At 42.1% G+C, this 19,416-nt stretch overlaps 1 protein-coding gene across 11 annotated transcripts in view; it reads right to left on the bottom strand.

Moving 5' to 3' along the window:
* The window catches only part of LOC146703417 (calcium/calmodulin-dependent protein kinase type II subunit gamma), a 43,285-nt gene that overhangs the window by 5,714 nt on the left and 18,155 nt on the right, over positions 1 to 19,416 (bottom strand). Inside the window, exons 6-19 of one of the 11 annotated variants that reach the window (XM_085466625.1) lie at positions 15,342 to 15,414; positions 14,113 to 14,215; positions 13,567 to 13,650; positions 13,171 to 13,265; positions 12,614 to 12,736; positions 12,383 to 12,466; positions 11,172 to 11,214; positions 10,316 to 10,378; positions 7,703 to 7,743; positions 6,858 to 6,941; positions 4,964 to 5,008; positions 4,762 to 4,816; positions 4,478 to 4,558; positions 1,680 to 1,820 (exon numbers count right to left, since the gene is read on the bottom strand). In XM_085466625.1, coding sequence (XP_085322751.1) covers positions 1,680 to 1,820; positions 4,478 to 4,558; positions 4,762 to 4,816; positions 4,964 to 5,008; positions 6,858 to 6,941; positions 7,703 to 7,743; positions 10,316 to 10,378; positions 11,172 to 11,214; positions 12,383 to 12,466; positions 12,614 to 12,736; positions 13,171 to 13,265; positions 13,567 to 13,650; positions 14,113 to 14,215; positions 15,342 to 15,414 — 1,115 coding nt within the window. The remainder of the gene's footprint in view (positions 1 to 1,679; positions 1,821 to 4,477; positions 4,559 to 4,761; positions 4,817 to 4,963; positions 5,009 to 6,857; positions 6,942 to 7,702; positions 7,744 to 10,315; positions 10,379 to 11,171; positions 11,215 to 12,382; positions 12,467 to 12,613; positions 12,737 to 13,170; positions 13,266 to 13,566; positions 13,651 to 14,112; positions 14,216 to 15,341; positions 15,415 to 19,416) is intronic. The other 10 variants (XM_085466626.1, XM_085466629.1, XM_085466628.1 and 7 more) reach the window with 10 other exon arrangements.

Below are 19,416 nucleotides of genomic sequence, written 5' to 3'. Positions count from 1 at the left end.
CTCCTCTCCACAAAATCAATCAAGCGATATTTTCTTGTAGTCAACAAATTCTATGAAAAACACTAAAACCAGCAATAAACCGAGAGCACTGCATTTTATTCTGTGCCTTAAGAGCTCTACTGATTTCTAAACACATCAGTGAACCACACTGATGGGCCAGACGACATGCTTGGTTATTAAAATCAGCATGAGCGCTACAGCTTATCTTGACTCACGTAGTTGTTAAGTTGTTCCTTCTACTTTTAAGATGAAAAGCAGAAACAATACAGACACTCCAACGAAGTTTTATTTCATTACTCGGCGCACTTAAATATCAACGGTTTCTAGTAAATAATTGCTAAACATCCTTTCACCTGCATTGTCAGGATTACTGCTACTATACAGTATTACAGTATTATCTAGGTCATTTTATGTTAGTAGTTCATAAAAACTGTGTTGCATGCCCCACTTCAGGAAAAAAAAAAAATTCACACCTCAAAAACCACAATTTCTGTTACTAATGATGTAAAAAGTGAAATAAAGATCAGCATGACAGACACTTGGGAAATTCACATTTATTTTTGCTGTGAAAATTAAAATCATATTCATTCATTCATCTTATTCATTTTCCATGTTTTTCTCATCTATGGTGCACCCACATAATTTGAAAATCACTGCCATATCTAATGGCTGCCTATTACGATTTCAGGGATTATTACTAAGAAATTGTAGTTTAATAATACAAGTTGCTATAAAAGTTCTTGCCATCTACTACTGGTGTAAATTATCTGGCATGTTTCTATACATGTGACGTTAAAGACAGCTTTCTGACGCGATTCACTGAATTAAGGGGGCATTAATGTCTTTTTTTCCCCCACCTGACAAGTTGTATCATTACTTCAATAATAAGGCATGAACACACCTTTAATCACACACACCATCTGGCTGCCTGAAATACTCAGAAGGGCAACAAAACCAGAATAACCTCTTTTTCTTTCAGCTGCTCCCTTTAGGCGTCACCACAGCAGATTAACTGCCTCCATCTCACACTATGGTTAAAGTTAAACCAGCTCTCTGCTTGTATTCCTTCACTACATCCATGAAACCCCCTGCAGCTTCCTCTTTACCTTCTTCCTTCCATTCTCCAATATAGCCACCATCACTCTTCTGCACATGCCCAATCCATTTCAGGCTCGCCTCTCTAACTTCATTTCCAAACAGCTCATCCCGAGCCGTCCCTCTGACGTCCTCATTTCTAATCCTGTCCATTCTAGTCACTCGCAATGAAAATCTTAGCATATTCAGCTCTGCCTCCTCTCTTTTTGTTAGCGTCACCCTCTCCAAGCCACACATTATAGCAGGTCTCACTATCAACTTTGGAAATCTTCTCTTTTAGTCTTGCTGTCATCGTTTTGTTGCAAATCAGGCTTTACTTCGGATTTTTGACCTGGGTGTTTAAGCTCATCGGCCTTCACTACTTCAACATGGAACTTAAATCAAGACAAGTTACCTGTAAAGAAGCAAAACTGGCGACCAGACAATTTATTTAGAACCAGCTTTAAAAAATAAATAAATAAATAAATACTCAAAAAAAAACCACTAACACACTCAAGGAATGCAGAGTTTCAGCGAGCAGCAGGTAACAGTGAGGCGCTGGCAGGGAAAACCGAGTTAGTCAGTTAGTGCGGATGTGTTCTTACTCTGCTTAGTGTTGCTTTTAGCAGCGACAGTGTTGCTCCCTAGTGGAGCGGCAGGTATGGATGACTGTGAGAGTTCAGACTCGGGGTAGGAGCTGTTGCCTGTGCTGTTCCATGCAATGCGCTTTACGTCATGCGGTGGAACTGAAACACACAAGGGGTGGTCAACAAACAAAAACATGTGGATGGACAACAGACAAAAATGACAGAAATATGATCATTTACACATAACGCGCACACATTTAGCTCATGCAGGGAAAAAAAGGTTGATGAAGGTGATGTGGGTTAGTACATTTGGTAGAATAAGAAAGAAACAGCTAACATTGCGTTTATGACAGACATGCAGATGGGTGACATGAGGACAGGGTGGTAGCTGGAAGCCAGATCAGTGCCGCTCTGATCGTGATGCTGTGCGATGTGGAAGTCAGTTAAATGCCTGCTCTGCTCACATCTACTCTACTCATAACGCTAATACACATTAACATTAAGCCTCCTCTGATGAACTGGAGCACTGAGCAAAGAGACGATCGAAGCCATTGTTTGTTATTTGCTCAAGTTATGCCTGTGGGGAAACTTAGCATGTTCAGGAAGGAAGGCAGGAGTGGAAAATGCACACAGGAAAGAAGTTAGAAGAGGAGGAGGAGGAGGAAGGGAGAGGGGGAGAGATTAGATTGTACTTTAGTGCAAGTTTGCCTTGCAAAAGCAGGAGGATGAAGAGAAGAGGTCAACAGACTAGAAGAAAGATGATAGAGAAAATTTGATTGGTGAAGAATGGTGTATTAAGAGAAACGGAAAAGAAATTAGAAGATAAAAATACACACACACACAAAAAAAAAAAAAAAAAAAAAAAAAAAAGAGTACAGGAAGACTGAGAAAGTGTGAGGACGTGACGCTCTATGGCGTGCAAGGTTCCATTGAAGTCAGACAGGCTGCAAGGTCTGTGAGACTGGGCGACTACTTTAGGATGATCAGCCGCAAGGTAAGCAAGACTTCCTCCAGATGGAGCCGTCACATTAGGAGGACAAGGGGATAGATGTAGCCATCACCAAAAAAGAAACGCACACGCACTCTCACACACACACACTCTCACACACACACACACACACACACTCTCACACACACTCTCTCTCACACACTCACACACACACCACACACACACACTCTCTCTCACACACTCTCTCTCACACACTCTCTCTCACACACTCACACACTCTCTCTCACACACTCACACACACACACACACACACTCTTCAGGGTTCCCACAGTGGCCCCGATGACAATAAAAATCTGTGTTTTTGAAATGACTTTCCACTATTAGAGTTAACATGAGAAGAAAAGAAACATAAGACAAGGTCTGTTATTTTTTAAAAGTTTGATCAGAGCACAGTGATGTTAAAGGGGACCGTGATGCTTTTCCTCATTTTCTGTCTGTTACAATAGTGGATGCTCATGTTAAACAAAGTGTCATATAGCCAGAATAAATTATACGTTTTTTCCTACTCTTGGTTCTAGATGATATCAAAAACATAATTAAAACGGTCGTCTGATGCACCCGTCCCCACCGTCCACTGTTCAAAACCTTCTGTTTGCAAGGGGCAGCCAATCAGAAAGAAGTTAGCGTAAAGAAGGGGGGTTGAAATGAACTATTGATCACACAAAACAACATTAGTAGAGTCAAAGCATTAAAAACAAGATCGTGTTAAAGGAGCATAACAGGTTCCCCTTAAAGTGTCCATTAGAAGAAGTTACACAAGATCTGTGTTGCCTTGCTCTCACACAGCGAGCAAGAATGGAGAGCAGGAAGTGTGTCAGCAGTCAGTGTGCTTAAAAAAACCCAAACAAATAGCATGTTTGTCATAACTGCTGAAAGATTATTCCAGTTTATTACAACTTAATTTCAATAAGACTGCATATAAACTAACTGCTCATATCTGGAAATGCAGTGGCACTGTTGAGGTGAAATCCAATAGGCCAAAAACACAATTGACCGATTACCCAAGATGTAAAGCAGTGACTTGGTGGTTTTCGAAGAGAACATGATGCTGATCGTGTGGTCGCAGTCAGAAGACTTCGCTTGAAGCACTTATAATCTGCCCGTTTACTGTTTTTAAAATGACTGAAGCAGTTTGGGATCATCTTGACAGAGTAGAGCAAAAGGGAGGAAAACTCTTTTGTGCATTTGTGGGTACGGTGAATGAAAGATTAATTAATTATTAATTATCTGAATACTGAAACGTCTCAATGGAAACCTGAGTCCAAGAAATAGTTTTGCTACTGGGGAAATAAAGATTTGTCATTTAATTCAATGACTTGTTTCTACTGGAATCTGTCATTTGTCAATGTGCAGCAAATGCTACTGAAAATAATAGTTTTCAGAGCAAGGTAGTGCTGTCGTGTCCCCATGATCCTGTTGAAAAACTGATTATTTAAGCCGTGTTACACAGCATTAATTGGAAAGCCGTTGCTACAAGATGGCCAAATGGTGTCGTTATGCTAAAACTACCAAACTAAGATAAAAAATGCAATAAACTGGAATTAACCTACAGAAATTTGTAAAAGCCAAACAAAGGTGAATCATTTCAAAAATCTAAAACCAGTGGGAACCCTAAAAGAAAAAAAAAAAAAAAAAAAAAAAAAGCTTGGTGGATCAGAGTGAGGGTGGGGGCTCAGAGATGTAAGACGTTATTTTTGGTGACTACAGAAAGCCAGGGTGGGAGTGAGGGAGGGGGGTTGGGGGGGGGGGTGTTATGTCCTGGCCAGAGGCGCCCGTATAGCTTTCCGGTTGCCATGGATAAACTTACTGGCAGGTGAGCTTTGAGGTGAGGGCAGAAGTGGGGGCATCTCCTCTGTAGCGCTGCCCTGACTCAGCGCCGTACTGTCCGCTAGAACACACATACAAAACGCAGCCAGACACACAATAAATACACACATACACACACAACAGACAGTCAAAAGTGTGACAGACACGCGTCGTATCTCAGCACACCTGCCAGTCAGTACAGTCCAAAAATAAATAAATAAAAAAACTCACTAAATGGGAGACAGAAAGAGAGAACAGGATAAAGGGAATAAAACACTGGAGTACCTTTCCTACCTTTCATTTCCTCCTCGTCGTTGGTGGCATTGCTTTCTGTTGATCCCTGAGATGCAGAGGAAAGAGACAGACACATGCTGAAATCAAACGCTGCCAGGATCCGGCAGGATCGAGCCCATCAGGTGCGTGTGATGCTCTGCGTCGGGCTTTCAGACAGAAATAAAAACAACAAAACACAAAACATACATCTCACCTTGACGCCATCGGGAGCATTGTGCACCACTGTGCTCTGAGATTCCTGCGATACAGAACAAAACAGTTAGTCCAAAATATTGTCCTCAAAGAGTGCCTCTCAACTGGATTTAAAGTGGGCCCCTTTATCTTTTACCTCAGCCAAAACTTAAACATCTTCACAACAGCTAGTGGATCCAAAACTTTCAAGAGTGCCCGTGGCAATGGAGAGGAGACACTTATTTTGGGCTGTAACTAATGAATGTCTCGTCTATAAAACGCCAGAAAAGAGTTTGTAATTTCCCCAAACGCTAGTCACACACTAACATCTTCAGATGTTTGTTTGGTCTAAACACAGAGATGCTCTCAGAGAAGACGAAACACAGGGGAATCATTTGCTGAGAGCTCACTCAATCAATTAATAGCCTCATCATTTCTGGTCTGTTATCATTTATCAGATTTTACTGGAACTACACAGAGATAATGAGAGCATACAGCGTTATTGTTTTACAAAACACAGTTAGGAGAATTAAATGCATTAGCTGCAGTTTTCTGTTTTATGTGTGAAAGTATCATAAATATTACTTTGAAAAAAAAAAAAAGACGCAGATTCTGTTAGCTTTTAAATAACCTCAAAACAGACACCTGATACTTGACCCGAGACTTCACAGAGCAAAGAAAATGTGGCCACAGTCCCACAAGCACTGGGTCAAAGAGTTAACGTCCCATTTTAAACTGGAACAGTTTAAATACAACGCCCGAGGCTGCACCCAGAAGTACCACAAGATCTGGCAACTGTTTCTGTCCCATTTCAGGACGGAGCTTCTTTCCTTTCACCACACAGTCCGTCCTTCTGTTTGTTTTCAATTCTGCTCATATAACCAATAAATGCATAAATTACTTTACGGAAGGAGTTTTGTACTTTTGAGTCCTGAGTGCGAATCCATAAATAAAAAGCTTAACTATTATTACTCAGTTTAAAATATTTAAAAAATACATAATTACAAACCCTCGAGAATGAGAAGCTGCTCAGATTTTGCTCAGTTAAACGGGTAATATTTCATGATAATTGCTGCAGGTTAACAGTAGGTTGATTGGCTCCGTGTAGTTTTACCGTGTATGCATTACATAACTGGGGAACTGCTCTTTGAGCTGATCATCAGTTTCTCTATTAGACGGTTTTTTAAACATAATATTTGTGTCTTTGGGGACCTGTACCTCCAGTTGAGAAGCACTACCAAACCAACCCGACAGTGTTATCCAACCACAACACTACAAGATGTAATTTAATGCATGCTAGTAAAAGCTTCTCAAAACCACAGCATGCTAGTGCTGGATTGGAGCACAATGGTCAAGTTTTTCACTACAATGAGGATGTCAATGGGGATGTTATGGATGGTGCGAGGTTAGAATGACAAAGAACAGCTGGCTAAAATATGTAATGACAAAGAAAGATGTTAGGATGGGAAAAAGATAAGAAAGTAGCCGATTGAGGATTATATAGAGATATAAACATGGGGGCCATTACATAGGACTGAATTGTACTCTGATATTAACAGGTGGAGGTCTCCAAACGGGGTCTCGACAACTTTACGAGCTGCCACTTTAGGTGCACACAGTCCTGCAAACAAGGTCATGCTCCTGTGGCTGACAGGGTGCACATGTGCACCTGTTTAGATTTTTTTTAACTAAATTTAAATAATTTCCAAAAGTGTTTCACCTAAATCAGGAGCACACGTGCACCACGGTTGGTAAGCTTATTGGGACAGGGGATGTTACAGAGCAAGATCTCCTGGGTGGTAGATGAAGGATGACAAGCAGATGATGGAGGATGAGGCCCAATGGGTTACTATGCAACTACTGAGGGGACAGGGGGGATTAAGAGGCAGGGCTGACACTGCGGCGGCCTACTGTACCATCTGTGCGTTCGTTGCCATGTTGGTGTCTTTCAGGGCATTGATGGCGCTCACTATACTGTTCTTACTGTTGTTGGTAGAAGGCTGGGACGAGAACGCAAACACTCAAAGTGAACACATACGTCACACACACATAGAGAAAGATGCATTAGAATTGAAACACGCCTTTCAGGAAACGGGGCTAATGTTGGTGGAAGCTCCCGGGCTATTGAGAGCTAACAGGGTAAATGAGAGGGTGAGTGCCACAGAATGGCCTCTAGATCATCCCTTTTACTGCCTCACTAACTCTCTATGCCGCTCCCACTTAACTACACAGAGTGACCCCTGGGGCAGAAAAGAAAAAGAGGAGTGGGGAGCGAGATGCTTAATAGCAGCAGAGGCTGATGGAGATTGCTGGGAAACAGAGCAGCAGACATTTGACTGAAACTGACTAAAGGTGAAAGAATAAAACCAGCATTACGGAACTAATATTTATAAATTATGAGTGAAAACGTTGGTTTAAAAAAAAAAAAAAAAAAAAAAAAAAAAAAGGTTAAAAACTTGTGGAAAGGACTGCAGGATTATGGGATCTAAAAACACGCCATAGAAAGAAACTCCTCTGCAGATATAAAACAAGGCCAATGTGAAAACGAAAAAAAAAAAAAACAACAACCTTAAAATGAATAATAACTACTGCACAACAAAAGATATTCATTGAAATAATAGGAGGAAAAGTGCGCAAAAGAAAGACTGTGAAAGACAGAAAAAGAACAGAAGGCAGAAAATCGAGGTCAGCTGACAGAGGAGAGATAGGACACCATGTAGCAGAACAAAAGAGGGCAGAGAGGTGATGAAGAGAACCTTACCTTAGCAGAATCTGACTTCTTGTTGAGTAAACTTTTGCATGCTGTGGAAAAAAGGAGGATAGAAGGGGAGAGAAACAGGTAGAAAAGTTAAGATTTACTGATGATGATAGTTCGTTCGTACCTCTAACCTACGTTACATCTATGAATCCCCAACACCTCAGTCACTGTGACAAAGTAAGCTTAGATGTTTCCAAAGCACAACATGCATTTAATGGATTTCTCGGGCATTTTACGCCCCTTGGCTGTACAGGCTGCTACACTCTGCAAAACCCATTCACATCATAATCCATTCATTGCCACCTGGGGATATAAGAGAAACCTGAGAGCAAAGTAAACTTCCTCAGTCCATTTCCTGCCTGGAAGACCCCAGCAGATCTAGAAAGAGAATGATGGCCAGACTCAAACTGCCGCCAGGACTGACAGTGATGAGCTAGGTTAATGTAAATCATTGATTTCCTTTAAGGGCTCCAGTCACTTTTCCTCTCAGTCTAACGCTCTCAACTCTCTCTTGCTTGCTTTTCTCTTGTTTTTCTACCAACACACACAGGTTCCAAAAATCTTATCTTGAGTTTCTTACCTTCCAATAGGAAATTGGAGAGGGATAGAGGGGGAGGGAAGAGGGGGGAGGGTTGTAAGAGAGGGCTTAGTATTTCAATACATGAGAGGAGAGATAAGGGGCACAGCATTTACAGCAGCAAACAATATCAAGTGAAAACTCATGCTCCCTAATCTTGGCTGTTGCATTGATAGCAGCTTATACTTTGGCCTGGCCATGCAGCATCCAAAAGGAAAAAAAAATTAAAAAAAATTTAAGTTTAATTTCCAGTTTTCATTTTCATTCAAAAACTAGATAAAGGACAGCTGATTGTTCACAGTGCAAACATCTGCTCTTCATTTGGCTACATCTTCTATCAAGCAGTCACCAGGGTGCTAATGTGACAGCATGGGACTACCACGTTCACATGCTCTCTAGCACAAATTTAACATGGCAAGATGGGTAGAGGTCAAGGTGACCCACAGGAGGAGGGCTTCACCACTCGAGCAAGATTCTAGCTCGGTGATGAGAAAGGAAAAATGTGTTAGAAAGCATCTGAAGGTGTGTCTCCCGAGAACATTTTGTAGGAATTAACCACACAGGACACCCACATGCGAAAGGCAGCAAGGCAAAAACCGAATTAGAAACACAGAGAGATGCTTCAAACTCACACTTCTGTCACATTCTGCTATAATGCCATTAAAAGGAAACATCATGAGCAAACGGCCAAGCCTTGCCTCAGAAATACTCAGAAGTGCAAGGAAGCAGTTATAGGTTTGCAGTGATGAGTGACATCATCAGAGGACCAAAAGCCAAAAGCCAAGAAAAAGAAAATAAAAAACAAAAATCTTGATTATGGATGACTTAAAAGGAGGAGAGATGAGGAGTCCAATCTGGAGTGATGATGTCACACATATTTACAGAAACTTACAAAACAGGCAACTTGGTCCAGTCTCAGTGAAGGAGCCCGCATTCGGAGGGCTTTAGCTGACAATTAAAGCACCACAGGCACCCCGAATCTCAGCGCACCAATCACACATCCTAGGATTAACACCCGCCTCCCCTTAGGTGTCTCAGGTGAAGTTATCTCCCCATAAACATTTTACCTTTATCCTGCCTACAAACAGATCCTATGGAGAAGTGTATAGACACTGCAGAGCAAAAAAGATCCTCCATTCTAAAAAGGGAGACAGAGAATCCAGTCTGCTCTACATTGCTTCTAATGTACTCAATCCATGGAGCCACCATTGGAATCGCCGACCTTCACCACCCATCTCCACCGGGCAGGATGAGAGGAAAATCTGATTTTAATACTTTCAAAACAATCCCTCGATCTAATGTGGCAGACTTGCTGCCACATTAGCTTGTGGGGTTCCTGTCTCAAGGGGGAACTTTGCTTTGAAAGTACTAAAACAGACCTTAAGAGGGGGAGTTGAGACGTGGGATGCCTTTAACCTCAAGTGATTCATCAGGAAGAAACGGTGATGTTTTCAACAGTAGCGGCACTGAAGTCAGCACTCCCATCCTCCGTCTCAGTTATTCTCCCCTCTAGCTCCTCAACATCCAACTTTCTTCCTTTGTCCCATCAAACCCAGGTCTGACGATGGCAGCACGCCAACCCAGCTCTTGCCGGCCCCCTGCAATGTGAGTTCCCGCCCCCAGGATACATGCCCCTCCTCATCCCCTGCCCCAGTCCGCCCTGTGCGAGCACAGAGACGTAAGGGGTCAGCTGGAGGTCAGGATGGAGCTTGCTGGAAGTGACGCCATAACTAAGTGAAGATGAAATGTGGGTTACGAGGTCACGATTGAATGGCGCTGATGTGTGAATGTAAAAAGCACTTTTTAGTGCAGGCTGACGTAAACTCAAGTGAAGCTTATTTACATGATTGCTACACAATACCCCTAAATGAGAAAAATCTGTGAGGGGATGCATGCTTGTGGGTGTGTATGTTGATGAGGATGCTTGCAAAGGCTGCATGCAGGATTTGGGGGATGGTGATGAGGGCCAACCCTGTCCCATGAAAGAAAATAGTTGTGTATGTAAAGAGGAAGTGGATGGGCGTGTCTCTGGGACGTACCTTCCTGAGCCAGTGAGGCCGTGGAGGAGGCGGCAGCAGCAGAGTTGGTATGCTGCCGGCCCACTATTGGATAGAAATGCTACAGTTGGGAGGGGCTAAGGAAATTATGCAGGTCGATCTCATGCTGTTCAGTCATGGGCCGAGAAAGCTACAGGGGGTGCTGGCTACAGCCCAGATGCATCTTAGACTTTGATACAAACGGGCCAAAGCAAAGACGTGCACCCCTGTGGATTCCTAGGCCCAGGGTTGAAATCATTAGCCATCGACTGACCAATTACTTAAAGGCTGAGAACAAGGCTTCAACGAAAACAAGTCACTCTCAGCAGGCTGAGATAAAAAACACAGAATCTTAATAGTCACCTGGTTTTATAACACCACACTTTCCCCCAAACATTAAAAAAGAAAAATCTCATTAAAGTCTAGGCTTCGTTCTCTCAAACATGCTCCATGGGCAGCAGAAAAGAGGGACACATACGCGCGCGCACACACATACACACAGGGAGAGATACATTAGCACAGACAAGGACATAACTGGCACCCACATATAATCTGGAACAGATTATGACAGAATATCACATTTTAGGCTGCTAACATACATGATAATGCACTCATAATAATTCAGTAATACAATATTTCTATCATATCACAAAGAAGCTTCGTATTTCAGTTCAGTTTAATGTTGTAAGCAAGCAAACTCCTGGGCGCACACAAAAACATTGTTATTTTGAGAATGAGTGGGTGAGCGTGCGTGTGTGGTGGGGGGGTTAAAAAAGGTGCAGAGGACTCTATCCACTTTCCTTCCTCCACTCCCTCTGCATGTGCTGCGTGGGAGGCTGAGGGCGAAGGGCACACCCACCTGAGAAGTTTCTGGACACCAGCATGGTGGTGAGAATGGCTCCCTGGAGGAGGAGGAGGAGAGGAAGGAGAAGAGAGAAGTGAGGGGAGGTATAATGAGAGCATGGCGTTTTTCTTTATTTACTTAATGTTGTCTGTAAAACTCTGCCTAATGTTTAAAATAAAAAAAAACTAAAAAAAACCCTTGTATGCTGTCTGGGGAGATGCACCTTTAACTGTACATTCTCACATCTCAAAGCCCTATATTCCTCTATGCAAATTAATTTAAATGATGTGGCAAAACAAAATAGCTGATACTTGAGGCATGAGTTTGCATCAGTGGCAGTGAATGCAAACTACAGTAACTGGAGCTGGTTGACATTTAAAATGTTTCCAATAGAGGGGGGAAAAAAAAGCTGAGGTTCTCAAAAGTGAAATGTTCATACGCAGCAATTTAGAAGATCAAAGACTTTGGCAGACATGTGATCTCAGAGTTTGGCTGATAGTTTCGATGGTTGATATCAACCCCTCAAAGCAGCATAATTTACAAACCGAAACATTTTAAACCTCGCAATCCAAAATATATGTCGAAATGATATAATAGACAGGGCAGGTTTCAACAGCTTCACAGCAAATGACAATGAATGAGATGCACAGCACAGCGAGTTAAAATATTTTCAATAGTCTCCAAAAACAGACGCATAGAGTGAACTCGAGCTTTCCAACACTATTGCATTGTTACATTTTAGAAATAATCGTCCAAACACAAGTTTCCTTATTTTTGTGCTACGTTTCTATGCTCACACAATAACTAACTCATGAAATGTCACGCACAATAACACCCATATCACAACTACATTGCACAATTATCTAAGATACACAATATCTGTGTAGCTTAACATATAATACACCAAACAAGGGATTAGTTACTTATTCACTGCACTGTTGTATTGTTGTGTCTTGTTATTATTATTCAATTCAGTTCAGTTAATCAGTTATATCATCTTTCTCTGCCATGTGCCCCATTCGAGCCATGAAATGCTGACAGATCAAAGTGGAATGATGAATATTTTAAGAGCACCTACATCTTTTAATAAAAGTGTTGACTGATAGATCACATCTCCCAAGAGGAAGATGGTATACTTCCACGCTGATATTTTGTCCCAGCCCTTTAAAACCACAGGATAAAAAAAAGTAACCAATCAAGGCTGGTTTAAAGCCTGAGAAGCCTACCTTGAGTTTTCGGCGAGCATTGAACTTGCGGAGACATTCGACTGTTTCCTGTCTGTGCATCATGGACGCCACTGTAGAACGGTGCTGTAAGGGGACAAAAATGGAACAAAATAAGTCAACAGATTCTCAGGGCAAGTATGAATCCGAGTTATAGTTATGTGACGGCTTTAATATGGTAAATCCCTAGGTTTTTCCATAATGTACTCTGTGGTCATTTAGGTGAATACTTACGCAGATCCATGGGTGTTTGAGAGCCTGTTCAGCAGTGATTCTTTTGGCTGGGTTAATTGTCAACATCTGGTTAATCAGGTTCTTTGCCTCTGGGGTCACCGTGTCCCACTCTGGAGACGGGAACTGAGGAAATAGGAGAAACAAGTGATACGTCAGTTGTGAGAGATTTCTGGTCAGCTGATCAAGTGGGTTTCTAGCAGATCCATGCCATATGGAAACCAGTGCTTGAGTTAACTCCTTAAAATAGGGAAGATTATGGAGGAGGGGGGGGGGTTGGAGTCACAGAAAACATGCTGCAGTTTTAAAACTCAAATCCCTGCAAACAGGCTGAAAAGTGACTTCATTATTCATCGACTGAGAGAGGAGAATACCCCTTCTCTGACTCTCACACACTCTCTCTCACACACACACCCCTCTGCAATGCGTCAGGAAGGCCCTGATAGGATCAATAGCTTTGGACCACATCTCAATTGGACACTATTAAATGTTCGAAAACTGCTTAGCAAACCCCTGCACTGCACCCATCACACCTAACACACACACACACACACACTTACATCGTATGCCCCAGCTTTGATCTGCTGATAGAGTTTATGTTGATCTTCGTCCCAGAATGGTGGATATCCCACTAACAAGATATAGAGAATAACACCTGACAGGAAACAAAGAGGTGAGAAGTGATTCAGCAAGATCATGTTACAATACCATTTACCGTGGGCAGCAAAGAATAAAATCAAGACAAGGAAATGCAACAGTAAGAAAGGGAAAACTTAGTTATTGCAACACTTTATGAGCACAATGAAGTCACCTCTCTGAGAGAGGCTGCAAGATCATCATGCTTTTTTTTATGATTCCCATTAACCCCTACGAAAACAGTTTTACTTTTAAATGATACTTAAAAGCTGTTGAATAGGTTCATTCGACCCGAGGCACACACAGGTGTCAAAACTCACCACAGGCCCATATGTCCACAGGCTTGCCATAAGGGTCCTTCCGCAGGACCTCAGGGGAGAGATAGCCAGGAGTGCCTGCAAACCCTGCCCAACAGATAAATCAGAAGATACAATTAACTTTTATTAAACTCCCGGTAAAGGCTGCTTTCATGCCGTTATATAAACAGCTTAAATTATAGCGACCCGTATGCAGGGCCAGATTATGATAGTGTAGAGTCACTAGCAAATACCCATTAATCATTTCATCCCTGCCACAGAGTCAGCCAAGTGCTGGCAGCTTGGCTGTTAGCCAAGACACAATGACCTAAGCATGACCTGGAAAGTGGCAGTGAGCCTCTTAATCAATGCTCCTGCAAATATTCTGTGGCTTCAAAGCAGCAGATGTGAAACTATGTGGCTTGCTGTATGAAAGAGGGCCTGTTCAGCAGTGATTCATGCCCGGTGTAGGAACTATCAAGTGCTAAACACCCAGATAGAATAACAGATCAGGTAAAAGGACCTGCTCATTTGATATGCGTGTTTGTGTCACTGTTTTTGTTTTCTTACCAAACCAAGCCTGCTGGTCCCCCTGCACTTCAATAGCAAGTCCAAAGTCTGCCAGCTTCACTGCGGCTCCCTTCATCTTACTGGCCAACAACAAGTTCTCAGGCTGAGACACACACACACACACACACACACACACACACACACACACACACACACACAGCAAAGCAGAGATCAAGACAGTGAGAGACAGGCAGTTAAAGGCACTCTTCAGTAAAGCCTTTCCTCAGAAATATTTATATTTGATGTGTTTGACACAGCATGTGGGGGTGGGATAAAGGTGTGAGAGCGTGATGGAGAGACAGAGGAGGTAGGGAGAGGATAAGTAGTTGAGAATCTCCCCAACACCTTATATGGGCATGGGTCCGTAGCCATGGAAACCACTCGGGAATCATTTAGGTAGAGCTGCAGACTGCATGCTAAATGGAAAGTGTACTTAGCGCGAGGCGGCGTGTGTGGCAGTTGTAAATGGCCGTTGTTTGGGCAGCGGGACATAAAGGGCTACAGTAAAAAGCCCACTCAGGATAAAAGGCCAACAAATCAGACAGGCAGCGCTCGAGGTTATTCTCTGACATAGTGTGCACACGTACAAAAGCCGCCCACATGTGTCTCAGACATCCCTTGAGATAGCGGGTTTTTTTCCCTACCCCCCTGCCCCTCACTTCGTAGTTTCAAATTCAGTACATATATTATTAACATCTCATCAACTTAAACTGGGTTAAACGTAAAACTGCAGGCAACAGAGAAGCCATCCTCATCCTCTACTCTTTACATCTCAACCCATCAGCAATTTGGGACAAATCAAATCTCCTGACGCTTGAAGGGTGGTGTGATGTCACGCTCGTCTATGCCTCCGCCCAAACACAGCCCCCTCACGAGTGAGCTTGTGCACGTATGAGCTCTTGAGTCCTTGCCATAGGTGAGACGAACCCTTCCACGTGATCATGACTCAACATCTGTGCTCAACACGAACATACATCATGTGATTATGCATGCGCAGATACAAAAACACACACAGTCCCGGTCAAGGACAGGCAGGATGACAGATCTGACAACAGACAGAGGAGGGCGGGGGCAGTAGACGGCAGTAGAGCAAAAATTGCGGAGAGGGAGAGGAAGAGAGATGGAGCAACTGAGAGCCATCTGTATGTTGCCATGGCCACGAGCAGAGGTGTGTGTGTGTGTGTACATGTGTAAGAGTGTGGTTGTCATGGAAACGGGCAGCCACTCACCTTGAGGTCTCTGTGCACAATATCATGCTGGTGGATATGATTGACACTCTCCAAGATCTGACTAATGCAGTGACTACGGAGAGAGAAGAGGGGACAGAGGGAGAGAGTGAGACGTGTCAGTCACCACCCTTCATTGGAAAAAGAAAAAAAAACACCACACATTTACCCCACATGACTCGCCTGCCAGGCAGAAAAAAAAAAGGATGCATGGTATTGCCATCATTAGAGAAAAAAAAAAAAAAAAAAAAAAAAAGAACACGCCCCCAACAACGAGACATCGTTCTTGATCACTGTGACAACTGGCAACATGAAACTGGAGCTGTCGCACAAATGGATTACATATTTTCCAGAGATAGACAAAAAAAATAAGTTCAGACAACCTGCAGCGTTTCCCACAGAAATAGATTCTATTTGTGGCATGTAGTGTGTGTGCTCCACTGCAAGTATTTTAATTGCCCAGTCCCTCGTGACAAATACGAAACAGCATTCAGCGTTGTATTCATTGCCTCTTCAGTTAACCTCTTGTCCCAAGAACCAACTCCACTGCATCAGACAGCACTGGAAACTGTGCTCCTTGCTTTGCTGCACAGCCCTAGTCACATCTGCGTAACAGCAGAGCCAGCGCTCCACCTGCTGCAGGTTCTGGTTGAAGTAGCTCTCTAGCTTGCGACTGATCTCCAGAGCAGAATAAGGACTACAGTCAGCTGAAGTCCATTTGACCATTGGGCAGCTGAATGATTCAGCCCGGCGGCAGTCCTATTTTACATGCACGTTTGTGAGACAAAAATCATACAGTTTGAGAAAGAAGAGAAAACGAGCTTTACCGAGTTATTTGGTGTATCACAGCAGCAGAAAGCATTCAAAAGGTACTGCTGTCTGAACACAGACAGAAAAATCTGTCCCTGGCTAGATTTGACCATGTGTGTTTCACGTTAGCGTAACTCCTCGACCAGTTTGGGCCAGAGAGAAAATGCAAATGTTTCCTGAAAAATGAGAATTATTCTATAAGACAGCCAAATTACAAAATTCTTCCAAGTAGCTTATATGATCCTTGGGTTAAGGACCATATCGTCCTAGTATGGAAAACTGATTGAGGAAAACAAGAAAAATTCTAACTAGCTAGCAGCTAGTTAGGAGTGATTTAAGTTTCAGTATAAGACTGAGGCGAAAATGTCCCCCAGTAAATCAATCACGGACAACCTCACGTTCTTGGACAACTGGAAAAGAAAATAATGCTGGCAAGGCTGCAGTTATCATACCTGGGCAGCCTGCCAAGTAAAGTCTATGTGTGGGAAACACTGGCTTTTGAGTGATGAATTAAACATTTCAAAAAGCGAGATGTAGTGATGGAATGATAGCCAAAAGACCCAGCTATAAGCGTTTTCCAGGCAAAACACTAATACTGCATTGCTACAGCTTTTGGAAAAAACTGCACCTTTTTGACTTTTAGCTGTATTTTAAAAAGCAGTATGAACACGTCACTGTGGATATAAAGCTTATGTAATAGACGCTTGACGGCCAAGAAAGTTAACCAGTTAAAACAGTTAACTCGATTGATTAATGAGCACACTAGCTGTTAATTGCATCTCTACCGTGATCCCTAAAAGCAATCAATTTTACGTTTCAAACCCATTATCCAGGTAGAGTAGCTTAAAGAACAAATACTACGTATCTGATGTGGGAAGGCTTGAACCATCCAGTCAATAAATCTGTATCCCAGTAGCAATTCTAATAATGGGGGCGGCAATTCAGCTGCCACCGATATCGTTGCCATTATTTCTCAACACTGGCTCATAAGCATGTTTCACACAATCCTGTGGAGTGTGTTGGCACATTACACGTATTCTGAAATTTTCTTACATGCCCGTACAAGACCATCCTCTTACTGTTGTACACACTGTGGCACCGGGTGATGATTTCACTCTCCAATGCTCATGTTCAGGTTAATGGGTCAGATGTCACCTGCCTACAAAGAGTGAAGCCCAGGCTTAAATCATATGGCTTGGTTTCTGTGGGTCTGTTCACAAAGACCCCTACGCTAACTGCAGACAGAATTCATAATCTGCCCACCACACAGCCACAGGAGGATAGTGCAAACAAAGACAAAAAGATTATATGAGACAACACCAACAAAATCAAAGAAAATCATGTAAAATGCCAAATAAAATTTCACAAGTTGCCAAGGCGAGGTCCCCTAAACACATTCAGTGAACAGTAATACAAGTCTTCCCATCCGAGCAGACTGAACTGGCGTTTTTTGCCAGAACTGTTGGCTGACTGTGCAATTGTTTCAGTATTATTTGAATGGTCCTATACAACGCCTATTTTAAGACAAGTTAATCTAAACTTCACATGTCTGAATGAGGTCACTAAAATGCACAGATTATTCAATCTTATCCACAGTAGGTTATTACACACAGACTACAGACAATATAACCTCACTCCTATATTTGCTCTTGCAGCCAACGACGCAACATTTGCTGTGCTCTGCTAGCTGAGACATTTTGGAGAGTGCTACTCTCTACCCCTTTGCACTCACTTCTAAATAATATAGCAGTGACAAGGCTGGATTACACACTTTCTAGCTGATTGATTATCACTTGCTTACAGAGCCGGGAGGGCGCTCGATATGACAGTATATTTTTAACAAATTTTCATTTAAACGTCACAGTTTATTAAATCAAAACAAAAACAAATAAACAAAACAAAAAGAACAGAACAGAACTGCATTTTTACTATAATGGGGGGGGGGACAGAGTGAGACATGTGATTAAAGAGAGAAGGGGGAGAGTGGGGAACCAATGAACTTGTTGACAAGTAAATGCATTTCCTGATAAGAATACCAGCAAGCCAATTACATGCACCGCTGTGTGCTTGTGTGTTCATAAAATGAGAGTATTTATATATTTAATAGGATTATGCTGTTTGTCTGCAGTACCGTGTGTCTGCATGCAAAAAACCCATATCCCAAAAACGATTGGGCTATTAGTAAGTCATTTAAAACTCAAATGACTGAAAAACAGTACACAAACAACACAATGTTGAGAATGAGGACGATTTTTACATATATAAACACATCCATAGCACAGCATGTGAAAACAAGGATAAAGTTGAAAATTTGTTTTGTTTTCCTTAAATTTCCAAATTTGAAAAAAAATAAAATAAAAATCTATGTATCTTTCTTAACCTTGAAGATGCCACATTGTCCCAGTCTTTAAATTATTGTGGTTTAACACCAATGTAAATAGATAAAGACTTCAGTCATGTCAGCAGCTTCATAAAGGGGGCATATTTTGCCGTGCACTGGTCTGGTTCTACCTTTAGGCATGTGTGTGGTTGTGCTCCAGTTTTGCTGGACTTTGTTTTTGGACTACATAACAGTTTTGAGAGATTCCTCAGACAGAGAACTTCACCTAAACCACAGAAATACAGGAAAGTCTGGTTGCATCATTGCTTGGCAGTTTTTGTACACAGCCAGATTCTTGGTCTGAATCTCTGACCAGCCTTTCCTGTGCTGCATCACATATTCAGATTATAAAAGCCAGAAACAAAACAAAAGCTAGGTTCTGAGCAGAAGGCTATTAGATTATTCTGTTATTATATGTTACCTTATATATGTAATCAAAGTAGTTGAATTAGAATACTGCTGTAGATCATATTATACCCTTTAATATAGAGTGTGTGATCTGTATGTAGTTTAGTTCTCATTATACTTTTGAGTTAAAAGAACATATTCACTTATTAGTTTATTAGATACAGTGGGGCAAAAAAGTATTTAGTCAGCCACCGATTGTGCAAGTTCCCCCACTTAAAATGATGACAGAGGTCAGTAATTTGCACCAGAGGTACACTTCAACTGTGAGAGACAGAATGTGAAAAAAAAAAAAATCCATGAATCCACATGGTAGGATTTGTAAAGAATTTATTCGTAAATCAGGGTGGAAAATAAGTATTTGGTCACCTCAAACAAGGAAAATCTCTGGCTCTCACAGACCTGTAACGTCTTCTGTAAGAAGCTTTTCTGTCCCCCACTCGTTACCTGTATGAATGGCACCTGTTTGAACTCATCTGTATA

Source organism: Copadichromis virginalis, linkage group LG8 (assembly GCF_057382275.1).
Source record: "Copadichromis virginalis isolate Kocher_CV1m ecotype Utaka linkage group LG8, C_Virginalis_male_GT1.1, whole genome shotgun sequence".
Taxonomy (NCBI): Eukaryota; Metazoa; Chordata; class Actinopteri; order Cichliformes; family Cichlidae; genus Copadichromis; species Copadichromis virginalis.
Note: the sequence above shows the minus strand (reverse complement) of the source record. Positions and strands in the feature narration are given on the sequence as shown.